We start from the raw sequence: 20,012 nt of genomic DNA on the forward strand, positions 1-20,012 counted from the left end.
GTGTTGTCTGTGATCAGGACAGTCTTTCCCCGCACAGAGGGCAGAAAGGCCTTCAGCGCTAGTCTGATTGCCTTCAGCTCCAAAAGATTGCTGTGTAGTTTGGACTCCGATGGAGACCAATGGCCGCCGATTGTCAGCTTGTTGGCGTGGGCTCCCCACCCCATGAGTGAAGCGTCCGAAACTACTAGCATCTCAGGCCATGGTTGCCAAAAAGTTTCCCCTTCAGAATGTTGTCCTTGCAAGCCCACAACAGGAGATCCTGCGTGATCCTGTTTGGGACCTGAAGGAGTTGTGTCATCCTGTCCAAGATTTGAGACCAATGAGTCCTGAGAGCCCACTGAAGTGATCTCATTCTCAGGTGAGACACTGCCAATAGGAAAATGCAGGATGCCGTGAGGCCGATGCACCCTCAAACTCTAAGGCCAGAGGACACTGGGCACTATGGAATTTGGTGACTATCTGCAGAATGTGTAAGGTCATCACCTCAAGTGGCAAGGCTTTCCCAAGGATGCATCCAAGAATGCTCCGATGAACTGGAGTCTGAGATGGTATCATGTGGGACTTCTTGTAATTGAGGGAGAAGCCCAGTCTGTGGAGAGTGGCAGGTTATGCTGAGATGTTCCAGGGTCTGTTCAGGAGAGCAAGCCCTGATCAGCCACTCATCCAGGTGAGGTAGGCATACATCCCGCCCCTCCCAAGACTCGCTGCCACCACCGCCATTGGCTTGGTGAAAACTCTCGGGACTGAGGTCAGCCCAAACGGCAGAACTCGAAACTGAAAATGAGAAACGCCATGGGTGAAACTCAGGTACTTTCTGTGCGTGTGATGGATAGCCACATGAAAGTAAGCATCCTGAAGGTCCAATTATACCAATAAATATTGGAGCTGGAGGGCCTGAAGGATCTCAGAAAGCGTTACCATCATAGAACTTGTCTTAGGGGAGGGGGGTCAGTAAATAGGGAGAGTACCACCCTTTATTACTCTCCGTTACAGGTACTAGTTCTATAGCACCTTTATCTAGCAGGCTCAACATTTCCTGCAAGAGGAACGGGCATGGAGTTTTGAATGAATAGCTCCCCAGAGGAAGGTCCCGAGGCCTCTTTACAAAGGGGAGGCAGTAACCCTGGGCTACTGTTTCCAACCCCCATACATCTGAAGTAATGTCTCGCCATTCTTGAAAATGCAGCAAGAGTCTGCCTCCCACCGGGGTCTTGCGGGTTAAGGCCTCAGAGAGATTTTTAGGCGGCTGATGGTAAAGTAGCTGTTGCTTGGGCAGACTTGGCACCATTCCCTCGTTCACCACGAGGGAATCTTCTTTGGCCCCTTTGACTAGCCAGTCCTCTTGCGCTTTCAACTGAGGAGTAGAAATGAAAGGACTTAACCCTCCAAGATTATCCGCTGGGGTGAGATGGTTGTGGCTGTCTGATGGCGGAATCAAGGAATTTGGCCACTTCCTTTGAGGTCTGCAGCTTCTCTAGGCTTTCATCAGCCTTGCTGCCAAACAGAACAGCAGAGTGCCATCAAAGGGCATGTTGAGTCTGGATTGCACATCCGGCACAAACCCCAACTTCCTCCACCACGCAAACCGGCATATTACCATGCTTGCTGCCATGGCTCTGCTGATGCCATCCAACCCAAAAGGTGGAGTGTTGTGGTCTGATGGCTCGTACTCCTCATAAATGAAGGATAAGGATTTGAAAAAAATCCTTTTTTGGCAGAGGCTTGTAGGATTTTTTTTACCGGTTTTGTAATTGTCAATGGTTTAGAGGTTGCACGCATCATTGGCTTTGACTCGATTGGCGCTGACTACTTCAACAGTAACAGCAACAACTGCTTCGACACCAATGGCGGCAATGCCATCAACAATTTCTTTGTCAATTTTGGCGCAGATGGAGCCCTAAGGGCTTGACCCTTAACTCAATGGATTCTGCAACTATTTTTTGTGTCATGAACTCAGGGGTTCCCGATGGGTCCCCCGGCCTGTCCCAGACTTGAGGGTATGCCAGGATTTAGCTTCATTTTTCACAGCTTTCAATGGCACAACAGGAGCCTGGTCACTTTCTTTCACTTTCGAGGGGGTTGTGGCCTACTTCCCGAAAATGTTTAGCGTTTACTGCCTCAATTCTTCCTGCTGGAGTGGAGGATTTGGTTGGGTAGATTAACCTCTTTAGTGCCAAAGACAAGCTATCTCATCCTTGACATTACCTCTGTGTTGCCAAGGACGAGCTAGCTCATCCTTTTAGGCACTCATTTTGTGCGATCCCTGCAAAGCAGGGATCGCACAAAACAGTAATCCAACCCGTGGGCTATGTGAGGGAGAGGTCCCTCCTCACGCCCGGGGGTTGGATTACCTTCAGTTACACATCGGCGTGCGTAATGCATGCTGACATGAAACAAAGTAAATTCACGGAGGCAGCCATTTTCGACTGCCGCAGTGGAGAGAGAAGGTAAGAGCCCTTCTCTCAATCCCTCGATCTCCGGCTTTGAGCCGATGAGATCGAGGTGGGTGTCGTTGGAAAGGGGAGACACTCTGCTTTCCAATTACTTTTTTGGAAGCATTGATGGTCGTGGATTGGGCGCAGAGCGCTCGATCTGCGGCCAGCAATGCCACTAGACCACCAGGGATCTGTTTGTGACGTGGGGGGGCTGCTTACTAGGTAAGCGTTCGCCCCCCCCGAGCTCCCAAAGCATGGGGCTGTAGGTTTGGACCCCCTGGGGACAGATGGGTACCCATCTGCCCCACAGGGAAGGGCCAAACCCCCTAAAAAAAATATATGATGCAATCGGGGTGGGGGAAGCACTGGACCACCAGCCAATTTTGTGAAAAGAAAGGGGGTGGACTTCCCCAGCCACCCTACGTGATGGGGGGCACATAATGTAGCCCTCCCTGGGGGCAGATTTCTGTCCCTAGGAAGGGGCATCTGCCTCCAGGGAGTAATACATGAGATCCCCTATCCATTTGGGGGGGGGGCACCAGACAAGTGTGGGCAGGGCCCCCCCCCCCCCCCCCAAGGATGGGGCTGCAGGCTTGGGCACCCCTGGGGCAGATGGGTGACTATCTGCCCCTATGGAAGGGCCCAAACAGAAAAAAAACAAAAAAAACAAAGAATGGGTGGTTTTGGAGGCGTGGGGGGGGCCCACTAGACCACCAGGGAATGTTGTAATGGAAAGGGGGTGGCCCTTCCCCCTCACCCAAAATGTAGTGGGACCCATCTCATGCAGCCCTCCCTACTGCCCCATCGATTGGGGGGCCTGCCCCAGGTTTTGTGGTGGCCATCTCCCCACCACCCCAAATGGAGGGAGGGGGCATCTCATGCAGCCCAGGGCCACCACAAAACGTGGGTCAGGCCCCCCAATGGATGGGGCAGTAGGTTCTGGGCACCCTGGGGGCAGATTGGCACACTAATTTGCCCACCTGCGGCAAGGGAAGTCGGGTAAACAAAAACAAACAAAATTGAAAATGTTAGGCTGCATTTTAGTGGGGGGCTGAGGGGCACCCTAAACCACCAGGGAATTTTGTAATGGAAAGGGGTTTGACCCCCCCCACCCAAAATGGAGGGGGGGCATCTCATGCAACCCTCCCTGGGGGGCAAATATCTGCTCCTAGGAAGGGGCATCTAACCCCAGGGAGGGCTCCAATAGATGCCCCCCCATCCATTTGTGGAGCGGAGGGTAGAGGGCGTCCACAAACATGGGGCAGGTCCCCCCAATGGATAGGGCAGTAGCTTAAGGGCACCCTGGGGGCAGATGGGCACACTAATGTGGGGATTCGGGATTTCCTGGAGGGAGAAGCTGTAACGCAGGCCAGCCAGAGCTCCAGCAAAGTCAGGGGTAATGTCCCTGGCCTGGGGCACCCGTCTCCCATGTGGGTCTTTGGCGGGGCTTGTGGGGTGTCTTTTCACAAATGCATGGGGTTCCCCGTTTTCCTTGATGGCTTCAACACACTAGGCCCAAATCTGTAGGTTGTCTCCCTAAACCCGTTGGGGATTAGCAGTGGTTTAGCCTTTTCCCTTTGCACCCAGGTTGGTGCACCAACACGTGAGGTATTATTTTCGACAGGACATGTGAAAACGCGGGATGGTAGGCCATGTGGTGTTGGCGGCGTGTCGTGGGTGAGCAGAGTGCAATGTGCGAAAACTGTTTTTTTCACTGCATTTCGGACTTTGCCAGGTGTTCTGGGTAGTAAATTCTGGGCCGATTGGGGGAATTCAGACCTCTGGATTCCCACAGTGTCCTCTTTTCAGAAATGCATGGTGTTCCCGGTTTTCCTTGGTGGCTTCGACACCCTAAGCCCAAATCTGTAGGTTGTCCGCATGAGCCAAATTCATGCAAATCTGCTATGCCGAAAGGCTTGGGGTTAACAGTGTTCTAGGCTTTTCCCTTTGCGCCCAGGTAGGTGCACCAACACATGTGAGGCACTGTTTTCGTAGGGACACCTGGAGGAACGCGGGAAGGTACGACATTTGTTGCGTTTCCGTGGTTTTCATAGCATTTCGATCCATTTGCTGATGCCCTCTGTCACACAACCTTTTCATTTCCCAAATGTGACCTACATTTAGTCATTGCTTTAGGCACTATACACTTTTGTAACCTGCACAAGTCACATACCGTTCAAAAGGTCTGCCTGTGTTCTTTCCAAAAATGTATGATTGCCCTTCCTCACCACATTTGTTTTCCTTATTTACACATGTTAAGTATGTCTGTTTAGGCCGTAAGCATAAAACTCCTGTGTACTGTGGCTCCGTTTTTGGCTTGTGGTATTGCTCGTTTTGTGAAACATTACAAAAAATGAGTGATTTCCTAACTGGAAAAGTCGGGGGGAATGTGGCAGAGCCTTGTTTTTCTCATGATTTACAGAAGCCATTGCCTTACTGGGCCAACCATGTCCACCACATACCCTTTTTTCTGAAATTTTTCCCGATTTTTCCCCAAACTATGGAATTTTTCCCTACATAGTTGTTGCCTGATCCGCGCAAATCACCCCTTCCTAAACTTGCAATTTTGTCTACTTTTCAGAAATGTATGCCTTTGTCCTCCCATTCAGCTTTCCTACCCATTTCTTCCATTCCGTCCACGCATGTCCTATTGAAAATAAAAGGCCAAAATCGCTGACCTCTCACAAAATGGTTGGTAACCATCTCAAAATACGTTTTTTTCGTTTCCACTCAACCTGTTCTTGAAAGCTGGGAAAATGGGGAATTCAGCACAGCAAATCATTTGTTCCTAGCTCTTCCAAGGAAAAAAAACAGGCTTCTTTGTACATCAATTTATTAGCATTTTCAGAAAAAAAAACACATTTTCTTCCTTTTTGGTTATTTTCTCTCACCGCCCTACAGCAAACTAGGATTCCTGGGTGGCGTTACGACTGCATACATGTAGGAAAAAAGGGGCCACATTTGGCCGAGATATCTCATGTAACAAAAAAAGTTACACGGCATTGAATGGCGACATACCGAAATCACCAAACAAGGCCTTGGCACTGGGGGTAAATACTCATGGCAGTTAAGGGATTTAGATTCCCTTCCGGAGAGGAATCTGATGAAGACTAAGAAGGAGATCTATAGTGCCTTTTCTTTGCCTTCTTCGAAGACGAGGAATGGTGGGGTGCGACATGAAGCCCTGAGGCCCACGGGGTTGCCAGACATTTCGTCGAAAAAAATTGGTCGACCAGACAAATGGTCGAACCAATTTGGTCGAAAACCAAATGGTCGAAATTTTTTTTTTTTTTATTTTAACCCTTTTTTTTTTTGGGGGGGGGTCCCCCCCCAACCCCCTTTTTTTCTCTAAAAACCCCTTTTTTAACTAAACGAAAACCCGAAAAATAAATATATAAATAAAAAAAAAAATTCGACCATTTGGTTTTCGACCAAATTGCGTCGACCAAATTGCAGTCGACCAGTTTTTTGTCGACGAGTTGACTGGACACCGGCCACACGGGCATGTGGCGTGTAACAAGAATTAAAATAAACAAACTTGGTGAAACTCCTGTATATATCTTCTGCAGCCCCAAGGTATCCAATGACCTAATCCATAGCATTCCAGAAGTAACAGTCGCAATCTCCACTGCATTTTTTTCCACGAAGATCTAAACAAAACAAACTATACAAAAACAGTTCTACTTGAAATCACTGACAAATAACAAATGCTTGTGAAAAGAAGGTCTATAAAGTATATTTCTTACCCATCGCCCAAAAAATACATCCAGTGGCTGCTGTGGAATATTATTGGGGTCCAAGCCATAGTCTTCCAGAAGGCAGAAGATGTGATCCGCATTCCTCAAATTCACTTTTCCCTTAAAGGGAAGAAATGCCAAGTCCTGTTTTGGTGGAAACGTAAACAACTCAGGAATTACATATCACACAATTATAAAAGTGGCACTAGAATATTGGCAAAAAAATCCACCAGTATTCAATAAAGTAGATCAACGGAATCCTCCCATTTAAGTGGGACAAGCAACACTGTTTGCCTCTAGAATCCATACATTATGCTACAGTAAAGCACATGGTAGTAGGAGCTTGCACCCTACTGTACTGCCTATAGCGTCGGCTGGTATGAAAGATGCTTAATTTCAGTTACGAGATGTAGTTAAGAAAAGTTACACTATCTAACCTTTGCCAGACCTAAAATAGACTCTGTGCATTCATATCAACAATTGGATAAATCAGCGTTTGCGTTATCATGTTTGAGTCGGTCCGGAACTTGCATATGTTTTTATGCCGCTCTCCTTCCATTCTTTATTGATAACAGGAATTGTGTCTAAAAAGAAAGACTGACTGGCGAATGTAATTATTTCCTGCTTGCTCATTATTAGGACCCTAGTGAGATCCAAAGGGGAGCTGCTGTACTGAGACCAACAATACAGTTCGGGCAAGTCACAACATGAATTTGCAGATTACATGTTCAGACTCCTTTCCGGAGGTTAGCTACAAGACTGAATCTGACTAAAACCTTCGAGGCTCCCTCCTCGTTTTGCAAATGCACAAAAGAAAGCCCTTCAATTGATGGACTGCTTCCACCAAGTGGCTTCAGAAGCCAAAGAGGCAGACAAACAAGATCCCTATTTTGTCTAAAGGAATAACGTACTTACCGGGCAACCAGGCAGAGAATAATATTAGGAAATGGGAAACAAGTTTCCAAATGTTCGTCCCAACTCTTTCAGAATGAAGTATGGAAATGTGTCTCTCACTTCGCACCTCTGGTACTCAAGGGGTTCTTAAGATTTAGAAATCTATGGCAAAGCTCGGAAGAGATTACAAACCGTCTCATTGCAATTCGTCACTTGATGTCTTTCCACAGTCTCATGCTGAACCCTTAAAAAAGGGAATCTTTTTCCCAGCTTTAAATGCCATTCCTACTCTCCCCCACTCCCACATCCTTCCTCCTCACCCAACTCAAGGCTCACTATCTTGGGGTTCTCCGATCAACTGCAAAATTTCACCACCACAACATTTCATCGCTACCACTGCCTATGCTGCTCGAATTAACCTTCTGATCATTTGGAAAATAAGTCCTTTTCTTACTAACCACTGTACAAACTCTTCAATCCTGTACTCCGCAAACAGAACTGTTGATCAAGCCTACTCCTTGGAACTTCCTTGCTACCATTTCCTCCCTCTAGACAAAGTCCATAACTTGTTACCCGCAGCTCCATAACCTACCCAGATCCTCCACCACTTCTACCTACTGACAACAGGCTGGCTGGCTCTCCATGCATAACCGCTCTTTTCAGGTTCCTTCTCCAAGTCTAAAAAGCTATCAAAGGGCTTGCCCCCAGTACCAGTCTGTCTCTCAGTTAACTCACCATCCTGCTCTCTCTGATGACACTCTGCACTCAACCTCACTGTCCCACAAATTCCCTGTGCCGCCTCTCGCTTCTTCTCTTTCTCCCTATTTGCACGCTCCACTGGAACCCACTGCCCAGACCAATCAAAACAAGCCCAACTGTGGATGTCTTTAAAGCTCGGCCTAATCATCACTTACTAGCTCACTCTATCCTGTCCCCCATTCCCTCTGCCTGACCCCACCACTGCCTTCAGTGATGCTTAATAATGCAATTTGGTACATTTAATTAGTACTCCTTAGTTTGAAGACCTTGTCCCCTTAAGGTTACATTTGTAAGTCGCTTATTTTGTTCTCTTTGTTTTGTTTTGTCCCCGTTATATGTCCTATTCGTTACACCCCCAAAAATTGCGTCACTACTGGTTCTCATCATTATGCAATTGTATAGGCACCCCTCGTAGGCATGCTTCGGCGATCTGTACATTTGTGATTGATCGCAATTTCTGATCGAAATGCACATCCCCATTTTTTAAATTACAAATACCAAAACTGATGGGCTTTGTTTGCCTTTTGAAAAACCCCACAAGGTTTAGTTGGGTTTACACCTTTCAAATTAGTTATAAAGGGAGCAAATGAATTTGTTAGGTATGTTAATATCTGAGAATCAACACGACCAAGGGGGCATTTAGCAGTTTTCTCAAGAAATTAGGGCGTGTAGGTCTCATATTAGAATTAGTCAAGACCCACATATGCCCAGAGTCCAAGAAAACAGAAAGCATTCAATAAGAGGGCCAGTCTCTGCAACTTTAATGTCGGGGAGCAAGTTTTTACTCTGCTACCCACTTCGAAAAAAGCTTCTAGTTAAAGTAGCATCAGCCCTATGAGATCACTAAAGTAGTGTGACAAATTATTGGGGCAAGCAGACAGATGTGTCTAAAAGACCAAATACACCATGTACATTTATTGAAAGAGTGGAGAGAAGGGAATAGTTTCTTACCTGTAACTCCATTTCTCCAGCATTGGTATCTTTCATGGATTCACATGCTTAGAATATTCCCCGTCAGACTGGGACCCCTCGGTACACATATATAGCCTTTTCCAATAGGAAAACTTCCGACACTTTTGTGTCCTATCTACGTCCTTTTAGGACCCGCCTACGCATGCTCCGTAGGCCGTCCCCGTATAAGAGGCCCGCCCCCGCGGTTCCCCTTCAGATTTCGGCCCCTCCAAAGTAGGAAGGGTTAAATTTATCCATTAAATACATTACATTCCGGGGAGGTTGGCGGGCGCATGTGAATCCATGAAAGATACCAATGCTGGAGAAATGGAGTTACAGGTAAGAAACTATTCCCTTCTCCAGCATTGGATCTTTCATGGATTCACATGCTTAGAATAGATTGTATAGCAGTAACACTTGAGACGGTGATGAGAATGTAATGTAATATACCCTCAACATACTACACAATGCATATGTACACTAGGAATAAGTTACCTCATATAACCTTACCCACATAAAATAAACTGTCATTAAAAAGGTAGACAACAGATTCTCCACAGCGTGGAGCTTACCTTACTGAAACAGATGGCGCAGGACAGCTCTTCCCATCTGCACCTCGTCCGCATGCTGCCTGGCAAGGCAGTAGTGGCGGGTAAACGTGTGGGGCACTGACCATGCCGCAGCTTGGCATATGTCCGTCAACGGAATTCCTGCCCACAAAGCTGTTGAGGAGGACATCGATCTTGTAGAATGGGCTCTAGGATGTCCTTGCAGTGGCCTTCCGGCCTTAGAGTGACAAAACGCAATCGTCGATGAGACCCATCGAGCCAATCCTTGTTTAGAGATTGCTTTTCCTCTCGTCGACGGACCATACGCGACGAACAGTTGTCTAGTAGACCTGAATTCCTGTGTACGATGTAGGTAAAATTTCAGAGCCCTCTTAACGTCCAGGGTATGAAGAGCTTTTTCTGCTGCCGATGATGGTGTGGCGAAGAAAGTAGGGAGAACAATGGACAAGTGTTTGTGATACACTGTCGGAACTTTTGGGACGAACATAGGATTAGTTGCCAGGACTACTTTGTCCTTAAAGAATCTTAGGTATGGCGGGTCTACGACCAGCGCTTGCAGTTCCGAGATTCTTCTAGCTGATGTGATAGCAATCAAGAATGCCAACTTCCACGAAATGAATTTTATGTCGGACGTGGCCATAGGCTCAAAAGGCGGTTTCATTAAGCCTGCCAACACTGTGTTGAGACTCCAAGTCGGGGGGAAACGTTTTTCCGGGGGAAAAGCTCGAAATAAACCGCTCATGAAGTGTTTTACAAGTCTGTCGCTAAATAGAGGAGACGACTGCCTTTTCCTTGTGAACCTCGAGATGGCCGCCAGGTGCACCTTTATCGATGTGAAGGATAGTCCCCTCTCCGCTAAGAGGAGCAGGTAAGGTAGAACTTGTTCCGGCGTCATCGACAACGGTTGTAGGCCCTGTTGTCCCCTACACCATTCACAGAACCTCCGCCACTTATAGGAGTAGGATTTGTTTGTAGAAGGGGCTCTAGCCGCTTGCAGAATTTTTTGACAATCTTCCGAAACGTCTAAAGCACCGAACTCCGAAAAGTCAGGAGCCAGGCTGTAAGGTTGAGACTGTCCGGGTCGTGATGCCACACCGTGCCTTTTTCCCGGGATAGTAGGTTCGGGGCTTTGGGAAACCCTATGGGATGTTCCAGCGACAGGTGAAGCAGGTCGGAGAACCACGGTTGCCTTGGCCAGTATGGTGTCACTAGAATTACCCGGCAATTGTATCTGCGTATCCACTGTATTGTCCTCCGTATGAGGGGGAACAGGGGGAAAAGCATAGAGGAACATGTCCGTCCATGGGAAGGAGAATGCCTCCCCCCTGGAGCCCTCTTGAGGCCATCTGCTTGCGAATTGCTCGCATTTCTTGTTGTCTTTGGTCGCGAAGGCGTCCAGAGCGGGGTGACCCCATTTCTCGAACACTTTCATCAGGTGAACTGTGTCCATTTCCCACTCGTGTATCTGGGCCATGCTTCTGCTGAGGGAGTCTGCTTGGGAGTTCCTCACTCCTGGAAGGTGATGAGCCACGACGGAGATTTCGTGCTTTAATGCCCAATGCCAAGTTTTCTGGGCTTCTATGGAAAGAGTTCTTGATCGCGTCCCTCCTTGTTTCCTCAGATAAAACATGGCCGTTGTATTGTCGGTCAGTATTCGTACTCGCGAGCCCTTGATGTGTGGTAGGAATGCCTTCAAGGCCCATCGTACTGCTCTGAGCTCTAACACGTTTATGTGTAGGAGTGACTCCGTTGGAGACCAGCGACCTTGCGTTTGGAGAGCACCCATGTGAGCTCCCCATCCGGTTAGGGACGCATCCGTGACTATGGTTCGCTGAAACTCCGGCTCCTGTAGGGGTACGCCGTTGTTCAGATTGTGGAAACTTTGCCACCACTGAAGGGTCCGAAGCAGCTTGTCGTCGTCGATGGTTATCTTGTCTGACCACGATCCTTGAGCCTGCGTCCATCGGTCCGCGAGGAATTCCTGGACTGGCCTCATGAATAGGCGACAGTTTTCCACCAGATGGATGCAGGATGCCATGCCCCTAGGACCGAAACGTATTTTCTCACTGAGATCTTGGTGTTTCGCCGTAGTCGGCATGCTTGTTGATTGAGTCTTGAGGTTCTGTCGAGAGAAGGTTTCACTAGCCCTGACTGGGTCTCGAACTGTGCCCCCAGGAATACCAGCGATCTCGATGGCTGCAGAGAGGATTTTTCGAAGTTTATGGCGAATCCCAGCTGTTGTAGAAGCTGCATGGTGGCTTGTAAACTTGTGTTGGTCGACGCTGGGGAGGATCCCCTTACCAGCCAGTCGTCGCGGTATGGGTATACATGGTGGCCTTGCTTCCTTAGCCAAGCCGCTACTGGAGCCAGGCATTTCGTGAACGTTCTGGGGGAGGTCTTGAGCCCAAAAGGAAGAACCGTGAATTGGTAGTGAGTCCGCCCCATTACAAATCTTAGGAATTTCCTGTGTTTCCGACACATTGGAATATGGAAATACGCGTCCTGTAAATCCAGGGACGCTAGAAAATCCCCCTCTTGAACGGCGCGGATCACTTCCTGCAGAGTGAGCATCTTGAATTTTAGGCTCTTTAAAAACTTGTTGAGATCGCGTAAGTCTAAAATGGGACGCCATTTGCCGTTCAGCTTTTTTACGACGAAATATCTTGAGTAGACTCCTTGACCTCGCTGTGATGTTGGAACTAATTCTATCACGCCCTTTGCTAACATGAGTGTTACCTCTTGTTGCAGTATCTTCAGATGGGAATGAGCGGTGAACGCAGGTGGCATTTGCGGAGGGCTGTGTTTGAATTGTAGAGAGCGTCCGTTTCTTATAGTATCCAGCACCCATTGATCCGTCGTTATTCGTTCCCATTCGTCGACATATGCTGAAACTCTTCCCCCCAGAACGGTGTGTTGTATGTCACTGCTGATCTTTATTTTGCTTGTCTCTCGACGACGACGGATATGATGGTCTTTTCCTGGAAGTCTGGAAGTTCCGGCGACGGTTTGCCGTTTGGGAGGCACGTCTGTATCCCTGGGAGGGGTAAGCTGATCTGCCAAAGGATCTGTCTCCAGATGCAGAGAATCTTGAATTACCTGAAGCCCCTCTAAAGGGACGAAAAGACTTGTAGTTTCTGCCACTCTGGAGGGCACCCAATGAACGTGCCGTGTCCGAGTCCTCTTTCATTCCCTTTAGGGCTTCGTCCACCTTCTCACCGAAAAGAAGGTCTCCCTCAAAGGGCATATCTAAAACTTTGTATTGTACTTCTGGCCTGAAGTAGGTACACTTAAGACATGACTGTCGACGTAATACAACCCCATTATTGACTTGCTTGAAGCCTGACTCAGCGAGGTCCACCGCGATGTTTATTGCGTGATTTGAGGCTTCCTCACCTTCTCGGACGAGTAACATCGCTGCCTTCCTATGCTCTTCCGGAAGATGATCAAGCAACGGAGCTAGCCTGTGCCACATCTCCCTATCGTATCTGGCAACAATTGCCAGAGAGTTTGCGGCCTTTACTGTGGTCGCTCCTACGGATAGCACTTTTTTGCCAAAGGCATCTTGGCGTCTCGCTTCGTTCTCAGGAGGAGTCGTGCACTTGTGCTGGGCCTTCGCCTTCCTCGCCGCTGCCGCCGACACCACCGAGTCTGGCGTTGGTTGGGAGGATAAACACTTGGGGGTAGACTCTGGAGCCTTAAACTTTTTTTCCAGGCGTCCTTTCACTGCCGGCTCTGAAAACGGGTGACGCATTGTCTGCAACCCCTCCTTCCATACATGGTCTAGTATTGGTATCGAGAACACAGACCTCCTTCTCTTACCCATGTGGTCGAACAAAAAACAGTCCTTTTTCTGTTCTTCCTGGGACAAACCAAATTCTTTACATGCCTTCTCCATCATAGAATGGAATGACGCAATGTCGTCCGGAGGGGACGGGTGAGCTGGGCTTCTAGGGGTTTCCAACTCCACCTCTGACTCCCAGGTTGGATCCCTGGAGGGGGATGATGAGATATCCGACATGGCTCCCCTGTCAGACTCCGAATCTGGCAGCTCACCTTCTTCTTGTGCCAGTGCTGAGATTGGCGTGCGTAGGTGCGTTGGTTGACGGGACGGGCCCGGCTCGTCGACGGGTGACTGTGGCAGGTTTGCCTGAGGTAGTCTCTGGTCCAACGACTGTAACAACGACTGAAGCGTGGACAGAATTTCCAATGACAAAACAGATTGAGGAGAGGGGCAGATACCGGTATAACGGATCCCCTCGTCGACGACTTGTCAGCCACTCGTAGCCCTAGGTCTGCTGGGCCAGCTATTCTCTCATTCTCGTCCTCCGAGGACAGCAACACAGCCTGTTCCTGTAGTAAAGTATCCGGGGGGATCGGATCAAAAACTTCAGGCCTCCAGGCCTCCTGTAGAACCCCCGTCGACGACGCCATCGTCGACGTCGTTGTCGGTGGGACGGTGGATGCCACCTGCGTAAGTGGCAGGGTGGAGGCCGATGACTGGGCCGCCGTCGACGATGGTGACTTAGCAGGTGGTTTTGGCGGTCCCGCCTTTTCCACACTTGGCTTGCTTTTACTCGAATCTCGACTCGTGGTCGATCTACGATGATCGCCCGAGGAGGATTTCTTTTCCTTTTCATTCTTTTTTGATGAAGATGATTTCTTTGACGAGGAGTCTCTAGTTGAGTGACTTCCAGACGACTCTTTTTCCGTCGGTCGAGATTTCTTCGCCGGTGGTTCCGACGAGGTAGCGCGGCGTGATGTTTTTGCCGATTGTGTGGAGCCTACCTCCGAAGGGGGTATTCCCCCGCTCCATCATTCAGGCATGCCACCAGTCGTCGACTGCGGTCTTTGAGGGTTTTTTGAGAAAACCTTTTGCATATGTCGCAGTTATCCGCCGAATGATGAGGGTGGAGGCAATATATACAATCCATATGTCCGTCCCCCTCGTAAACTTTTTTCAAGCCGCACGTCGCGCATGGGCGGAACAGCGCTTTTCCTGACACGGAGGACATTTTCTGTACTCAAATTCCAGTAATGCAACCTTGTACAAGATAGTAAGACAGCGCGAGGAGATCCCACTACTTTGGAGACGGTTGAAATCTGAAGGGGAACCGCGGGGGCGGGCCTCTTATACGGGGACGGCCTACGGAGTATGCGTAGGCGGGTCCTAAAAGGACGTAGATAGGACACAAAAGTGTCTGAAGTTTTCCTATTGGAAAAGGCTATATATGTGTACCGAGGGGTCCCAGTCTGACGACGGGGAATATTCTAAGCATGTGAATCCATGAAAGATCCAATGCTGGAGAACAGGACTATCACTACCTCCATGGTTTCACTCATAGCCTCTTGGAATTCATCCAGCCAATCCCAGACAAACTTGAGTTTCAGAAAAAACAAGACCTTCAGGATTTTATAGATCAGTTCCCAGATCTTTACTCCCTAAATCCAGTAAGAGTTGAGGGTATTTTCCACCATTTTCTGACCCCTCCAGGGCAACAAGTTTGCTTAAGACCTTCTAGGATACCCGAAACCTGGCAAACCAGAGGAAATTGACAGAATATAAATTAACAAAGTAATTGAGCCCTCTGCTAGCCAGTGCTCAACCCCTATAGTACTTGTAGGGCACCTGATGTAATCTGCTGTTCTATATCGACATTAGAAGAGTACACCGCATACCTACCTCTCATGCATGTAAGACAGCTAGTATCAAATATTTAATTGGGATCAAGAAGCGCCCAGATAGTTTTCACTTGATTAAAGGGTGTTGGCATGTTGCATTAGCTCCTGGAGATAAGGAAGACACAGCATTACCACCACCTGATGGCTTGTTTCAGTTTACAGTCCTAACATTCAGACTGCATGGAGCAGTTTCGACTGGATCAGGTTGGATCAGCACCTACTGGCTATAGGGATATAATTAAGGCATAAACGCTATACTCAAAAAAGGTGGGTGTCAGGAAAACTTCAGGTGGTGCTTTGGTTAAAGGGTCGTTCTCCATTCCAGGAATGGTCCCTACTCGAGTTGTCATCTTTACGTAAGACACCATAGTCTAAAACACACAGACAAAACAATCTTATTCTTAGCAAAGCCATAGCCTTCTGAATCACAGAAACGTTCCAAGGTTTGGCAAAAGCACTAGTCGCAAAACTTGTTCTTGTAGAATTTCTTCCCCATTCTCATAGGGTTCTTTAACAAGGTTCTGGTGTCCGGTACTCCACTTGGTCTTCCCTCTGGAGTGCTCTGCTTTGCAGCCTCAGACTTCCGTCAGTCCAATCATTCACCTTTGGTCCTCTCATAGCACTTGAGGTTGCATCGGTTTTCAGTGGCTATTGTCAGGTCCCGTCAGATTGCCCGTTTCCTCCAATACCTTGGATACAGGGCCCTTCACACATTTCATCAGGTCTGAGACCTTAGATTTGAGGTCTCCACCAAGTCTCGCCAAGGACTGTGCGATTCAGGCGTCACGATGGATATCTACCCAGCCCTGGGGTTTCAGTGTTCATACTAGTTCCCTTAAAGGGCCTTGGGCACAGAACATACAATGGGCCTCTTTCAATACCTTGGTCTTCTGGAGGCACCGCAGACCTCTCCCTAGACCCAAGGTTTCAGCTTGTAGAACAGGCCTCTCCCTAGACCTAAGGTTATACGTTGTAGGACCGGTGCATTCCTAGACCCTTGGGTTTCAGGGCTTAGACCCTTGGGTTTCAGGGGACATCACTGGTCTCTTCCTAGACCCTTGGGTTTCAGGGCACAGCACTGGTCTCTTCCTAGACCCTTGGGTTTCAGGGCACAGCACTGGTCTCTTCCTAGACCATTGGGTTTCAGGGCACAGCACTGGTCTCTTCCTAGACTCCTGGGTTTCAGGGCACAGCACTGGTCTCTTCCTAGACTCCTGGGTTTCAGGGCACAGCACTGGTCTCTTCCTAGGCCCTTGGGTTCCAGGGCACAGCATGGTCTCTTCCTGGACCCTGAGTTTCAGGGCACAGCAGTGGTCCCTTCCTGGACCTTGGGTTTCAGGGCACAACACTGGTCTCTTCCTAGACCTTGGGTTTCAGGGCACAGCACTGGTCTCTTCCTAGACCTTGGGTTTTAGGGCACAGCACTGGTCTCTTCCTAGACCTTGGGTTTTAGGGCACAGCACTGGTCTCTTCCTATACCTTGGGTTTTAGGGCACAGCACTGGTCTCTTCCTAGACCTTGGTTTTTAGGGCACAGCACTGGTCTCGTCCTAGACCTTGGGTTTTAGGGCATAGCACTAGTCTCTTCCTAGACCTTGGGTTTCAGGCTGTAGCACTTGCCTATTCCCAAACTAAGTGCTTCAGGCAGCAGCACAAGCCTCCACCTAGACCTTGGGTTGCCCAGGTCTCTCTTAGGTTTCAGGTTGTAACACTAGCCTCGACCTAGACCTTGGCATTCAGGCTGCACCACAGGTCTCCTACATCTTGAGTTACACATGTCCCTTAACATACCACAGGCTTCTAGGTGGACTGCACAGGTCTCTCCCTAGGCCTTTGGTTCAGGTTACAACGCAGGTCTGTTCCTAAAGCTTTGGTTTCTGGTTGATGCATAGATTGCTTTCTATATCTGGGGTTGCATAGGCCTCTTCTCTGGCTTTTGGTTTCAGGGCTGTCACACAGGTCTCTTCCTAGAGCTTAGGCTTCAATGCTGTTGGCAGGCATTTCTCTGCCCCATAACAGGGTCGTGATTAGGCAGCCAAAGTATTTCAAGCCCTCCTGCCATAGGTCATTTCCTCTTCCCTTGTGGTCGGTGGAGAGATTGGCTGGTGGGCCACCACTTCACTCAAGATGGGAAGTTATGCTCTATTAGTTCCTAAGACTTTTCCTCAAAATCCAGGTCTTTCCACACTGGGTTCAGCCTACAACCTCTTTCTGGTTACCTCCCTCAGAAATAGTCTCCCCTTTTATCAAGAGTTCTAGGGCATGAATCCTCTCCTGGACACTAGTGCTTCTTTCTGCAATAGTCTCCTTCAGACTACTCTTCCCTGGCATCTAGAAAGCAACCAAGATCCAGTCTGCATTCATCAGGACCCTCTGCCGACAAGGCTTTTGACGATGGCTTTGTATTTCTCAGACAGGGGCTTGCAACCCCAATTGCCAACAGAGGATATGGAACACTTAGTGATGATTTAAGGTTTAATTTATTGAAGGGTGTGCAGTTCTCAGCAATCTATTCAGTTACTTACTTTTCATCTTTGACAAATCTGTAGCTGGAAATTTACTTTCATGCAGCAAAGTTTACAGATTATCACAAAAAGGCAGTGAGGGAGCCTGAAAAAAGGCAGCCTCCAGTCCAATGCCAGATGGGCCTGCCTGCAAGAAAAAGGGGGGACTGAAGTTGGATAATTCAAAAGCGGTTTTCCTGACAAGGTATCCAGCGTCACAAAGAAATGGAAGTCCTTGGACGTAGCTCTGCAGCTTTCCTAAGGTGATAGCCAGTGGAGCAGTCACTGCTGCAAAGTACTGCATAGTAATGTCTGTAGTACCCTACGAATGCCCAGATCTTTTTTTCATTTTGGGGAACAGTAGTTGGATGAAGGCTAATACTTTGTTGAATTGTGGTTTGAGAAATCCGCTTCTTACAGTATATCCTAGGTATATGGCCTCCTGGGTGGCTAGTGTGGTCTTCCCACGGATTGATTAGGAGGCCACAGATCACGAGTCTCACAATTACTTTCTGTAGATGTACAATATGATTTTGCCAAATAACTGAAGATGACAATATCTAAATATGCTGCTGTGTAGGCCCCTGAGGGTTTAAAAGTCAATTCATCAACTTCTGGGAGGTAACCCGTGAAGACAACAGGGCAACACTCAAATGGTACAAGCCTTGAGGGGTTGTACACAAGGTTTTCTCCCTTTCCTCAGGTTGAAGAGATCTGACAACATCCCTTGGTGGGGTTTACTGTGCAGATCTAGTGAGCAGAGCTCAGTTGTTCAATTCGTTTATCCACTCTTGGCATGAGATAGGATTCATAGTTTGATAGATGAATTTGTACAAAATACATGCAGAGGTGACTGGAACATCCGTTTTTTTTAACCAGCACTACCGGTTAACACCAAGGCCTCTGTGATGGATGCCAAAAGAGGACAGTTCTTGCGAGTCGATCTCGCGTTTGGCCTCTAGGATCCTATATGGCCTTCAGCCAAACTAAGACACATGGGAAACTTCTAATGGCATGTTCTAGTAGAGTTCTTCTCCCAGGAAGATGAGAAAATACTTTCTTGTACGAGGAGTTTTTTTAAAATAGGATTTGCTGTTGGGCTTCAGTGAGGGTACTCCCCACCTTAACATCATTAAGATCGGCAGGTGGTTTGATGAGGAACAATTCAGAATAGTCCCACTATTTGGGTAACAGTCCCATGAAGTGTGGGTTCAAACCACTTCTTCAGGAGGTTTGCATGTTAACAAATGCTTCAGATTCTTTTGCTCATGTTGAGGCACCCTATAAGTGACCAGGTGGAGGGCTGGAATGGTGGTATATGGCCCCTTCCATTGAACCATCTTTTTTTTTCATGGGACGGAATTAGCACAAGTACTTTGTCTCCTGGTTGAAAACGCCTTAGGGAAGTACCTTTTTTGTACCGTTCTTCATGTATGTCAGACTTTAGCTAGATTTTTGGTGGCCAGTTGCTGTAAAGTACTGAAATGCGATGCAAGGTCTTTCACATATTCTACTAACGGACTTTCATATTTGTTTTGATGTTCCCATTCTTCTCCAAGTATGTCAAGAATAGTTAGTGGATGCTGCCTAAACAGCAGTTCGAAGGGGGTATACCCTGTGTTGAACTGAGTGCTGTCGCACAGGGTCATTAAAATAAGTGGTAATATCCTGTCCCAGCCTTTTCCTTGAGGTCCTATGTTCTTGCGCATCATTTGTTTTATGGTGAAATTAAACCTGTCCACAAGTCCATCAGTTTGGGGTGGTATACTGATGTTTGGAGGTGTTCGACCTGTAGCAACCGACATACTGGCTTTGTGATACTGGACATGAAGTTAGTCCATTTGGTGGCTATAATCTCCTTGAGTAAGCCAACCCAAGCAAAAAAGGGATTAAACAATCACGCCCATTAAGCAGAGATACTTTGGACACAATCACCACAAAAGATTTTCGGGATCAGTTTGGAACACAATTGACTTTCTGATTATCCATCCAGCTTCAAATATTGCCGTAGTACAGAAGTAGTTTTACAAGGTGTTCGGGAGACCTCGCTACAATTTCTAGACAGAGGGCATGACACTCTTGATCATCCCATTCTTTATTCAAGACTTGATGAAGTTGCCAGAATCTCAAAATTAATGGGGTTGATGAATACATTTTTAGGCTATTGCTCTACTAGCGTTTATATAGATTCTTGTGTATGAGTTTTACACTTTGAAATTTGTGGTTCCACACGGAGCGTATCAACCCTTCTCTCTTCAACATATATTTTAACCCCATTCACAATATGCTGCTGGAACATTTCAAAACACAGATGATACACAACGAAAGATTGAACTTTCAGCAGGCACCAGTTGTCTTATTTCTTAATAATTTTATGTTCAATCTTCGACAAATGGATGAGGGAAAACTGGCTTTGCTTAAATCTGTCAGTAAATAAAAAAAGCAAACCTACTAGTTTCATTGCGCTGAACCTTACACAAACCTA

The 20,012-nt window shown here is 47.7% G+C and overlaps 1 protein-coding gene across 2 annotated transcripts in view; it reads right to left on the reverse strand.

Moving 5' to 3' along the window:
• The window catches only part of TRMT11 (tRNA methyltransferase 11 homolog), a 907,372-nt gene that overhangs the window by 557,942 nt on the left and 329,418 nt on the right, over positions 1-20,012 (reverse strand). For both annotated transcript variants that reach the window (XM_069607505.1, XM_069607506.1), the window contains one exon: positions 6,182-6,316. In XM_069607505.1, coding sequence (XP_069463606.1) covers positions 6,182-6,316 — 135 coding nt within the window. The remainder of the gene's footprint in view (positions 1-6,181; positions 6,317-20,012) is intronic.

The sequence above is a fragment of the Ambystoma mexicanum genome, chromosome 4q, assembly GCF_040938575.1.
Source record: "Ambystoma mexicanum isolate Mex_15411 chromosome 4q, UKY_AmexF1_1, whole genome shotgun sequence".
NCBI classification, from domain to species: Eukaryota; Metazoa; Chordata; class Amphibia; order Caudata; family Ambystomatidae; genus Ambystoma; species Ambystoma mexicanum.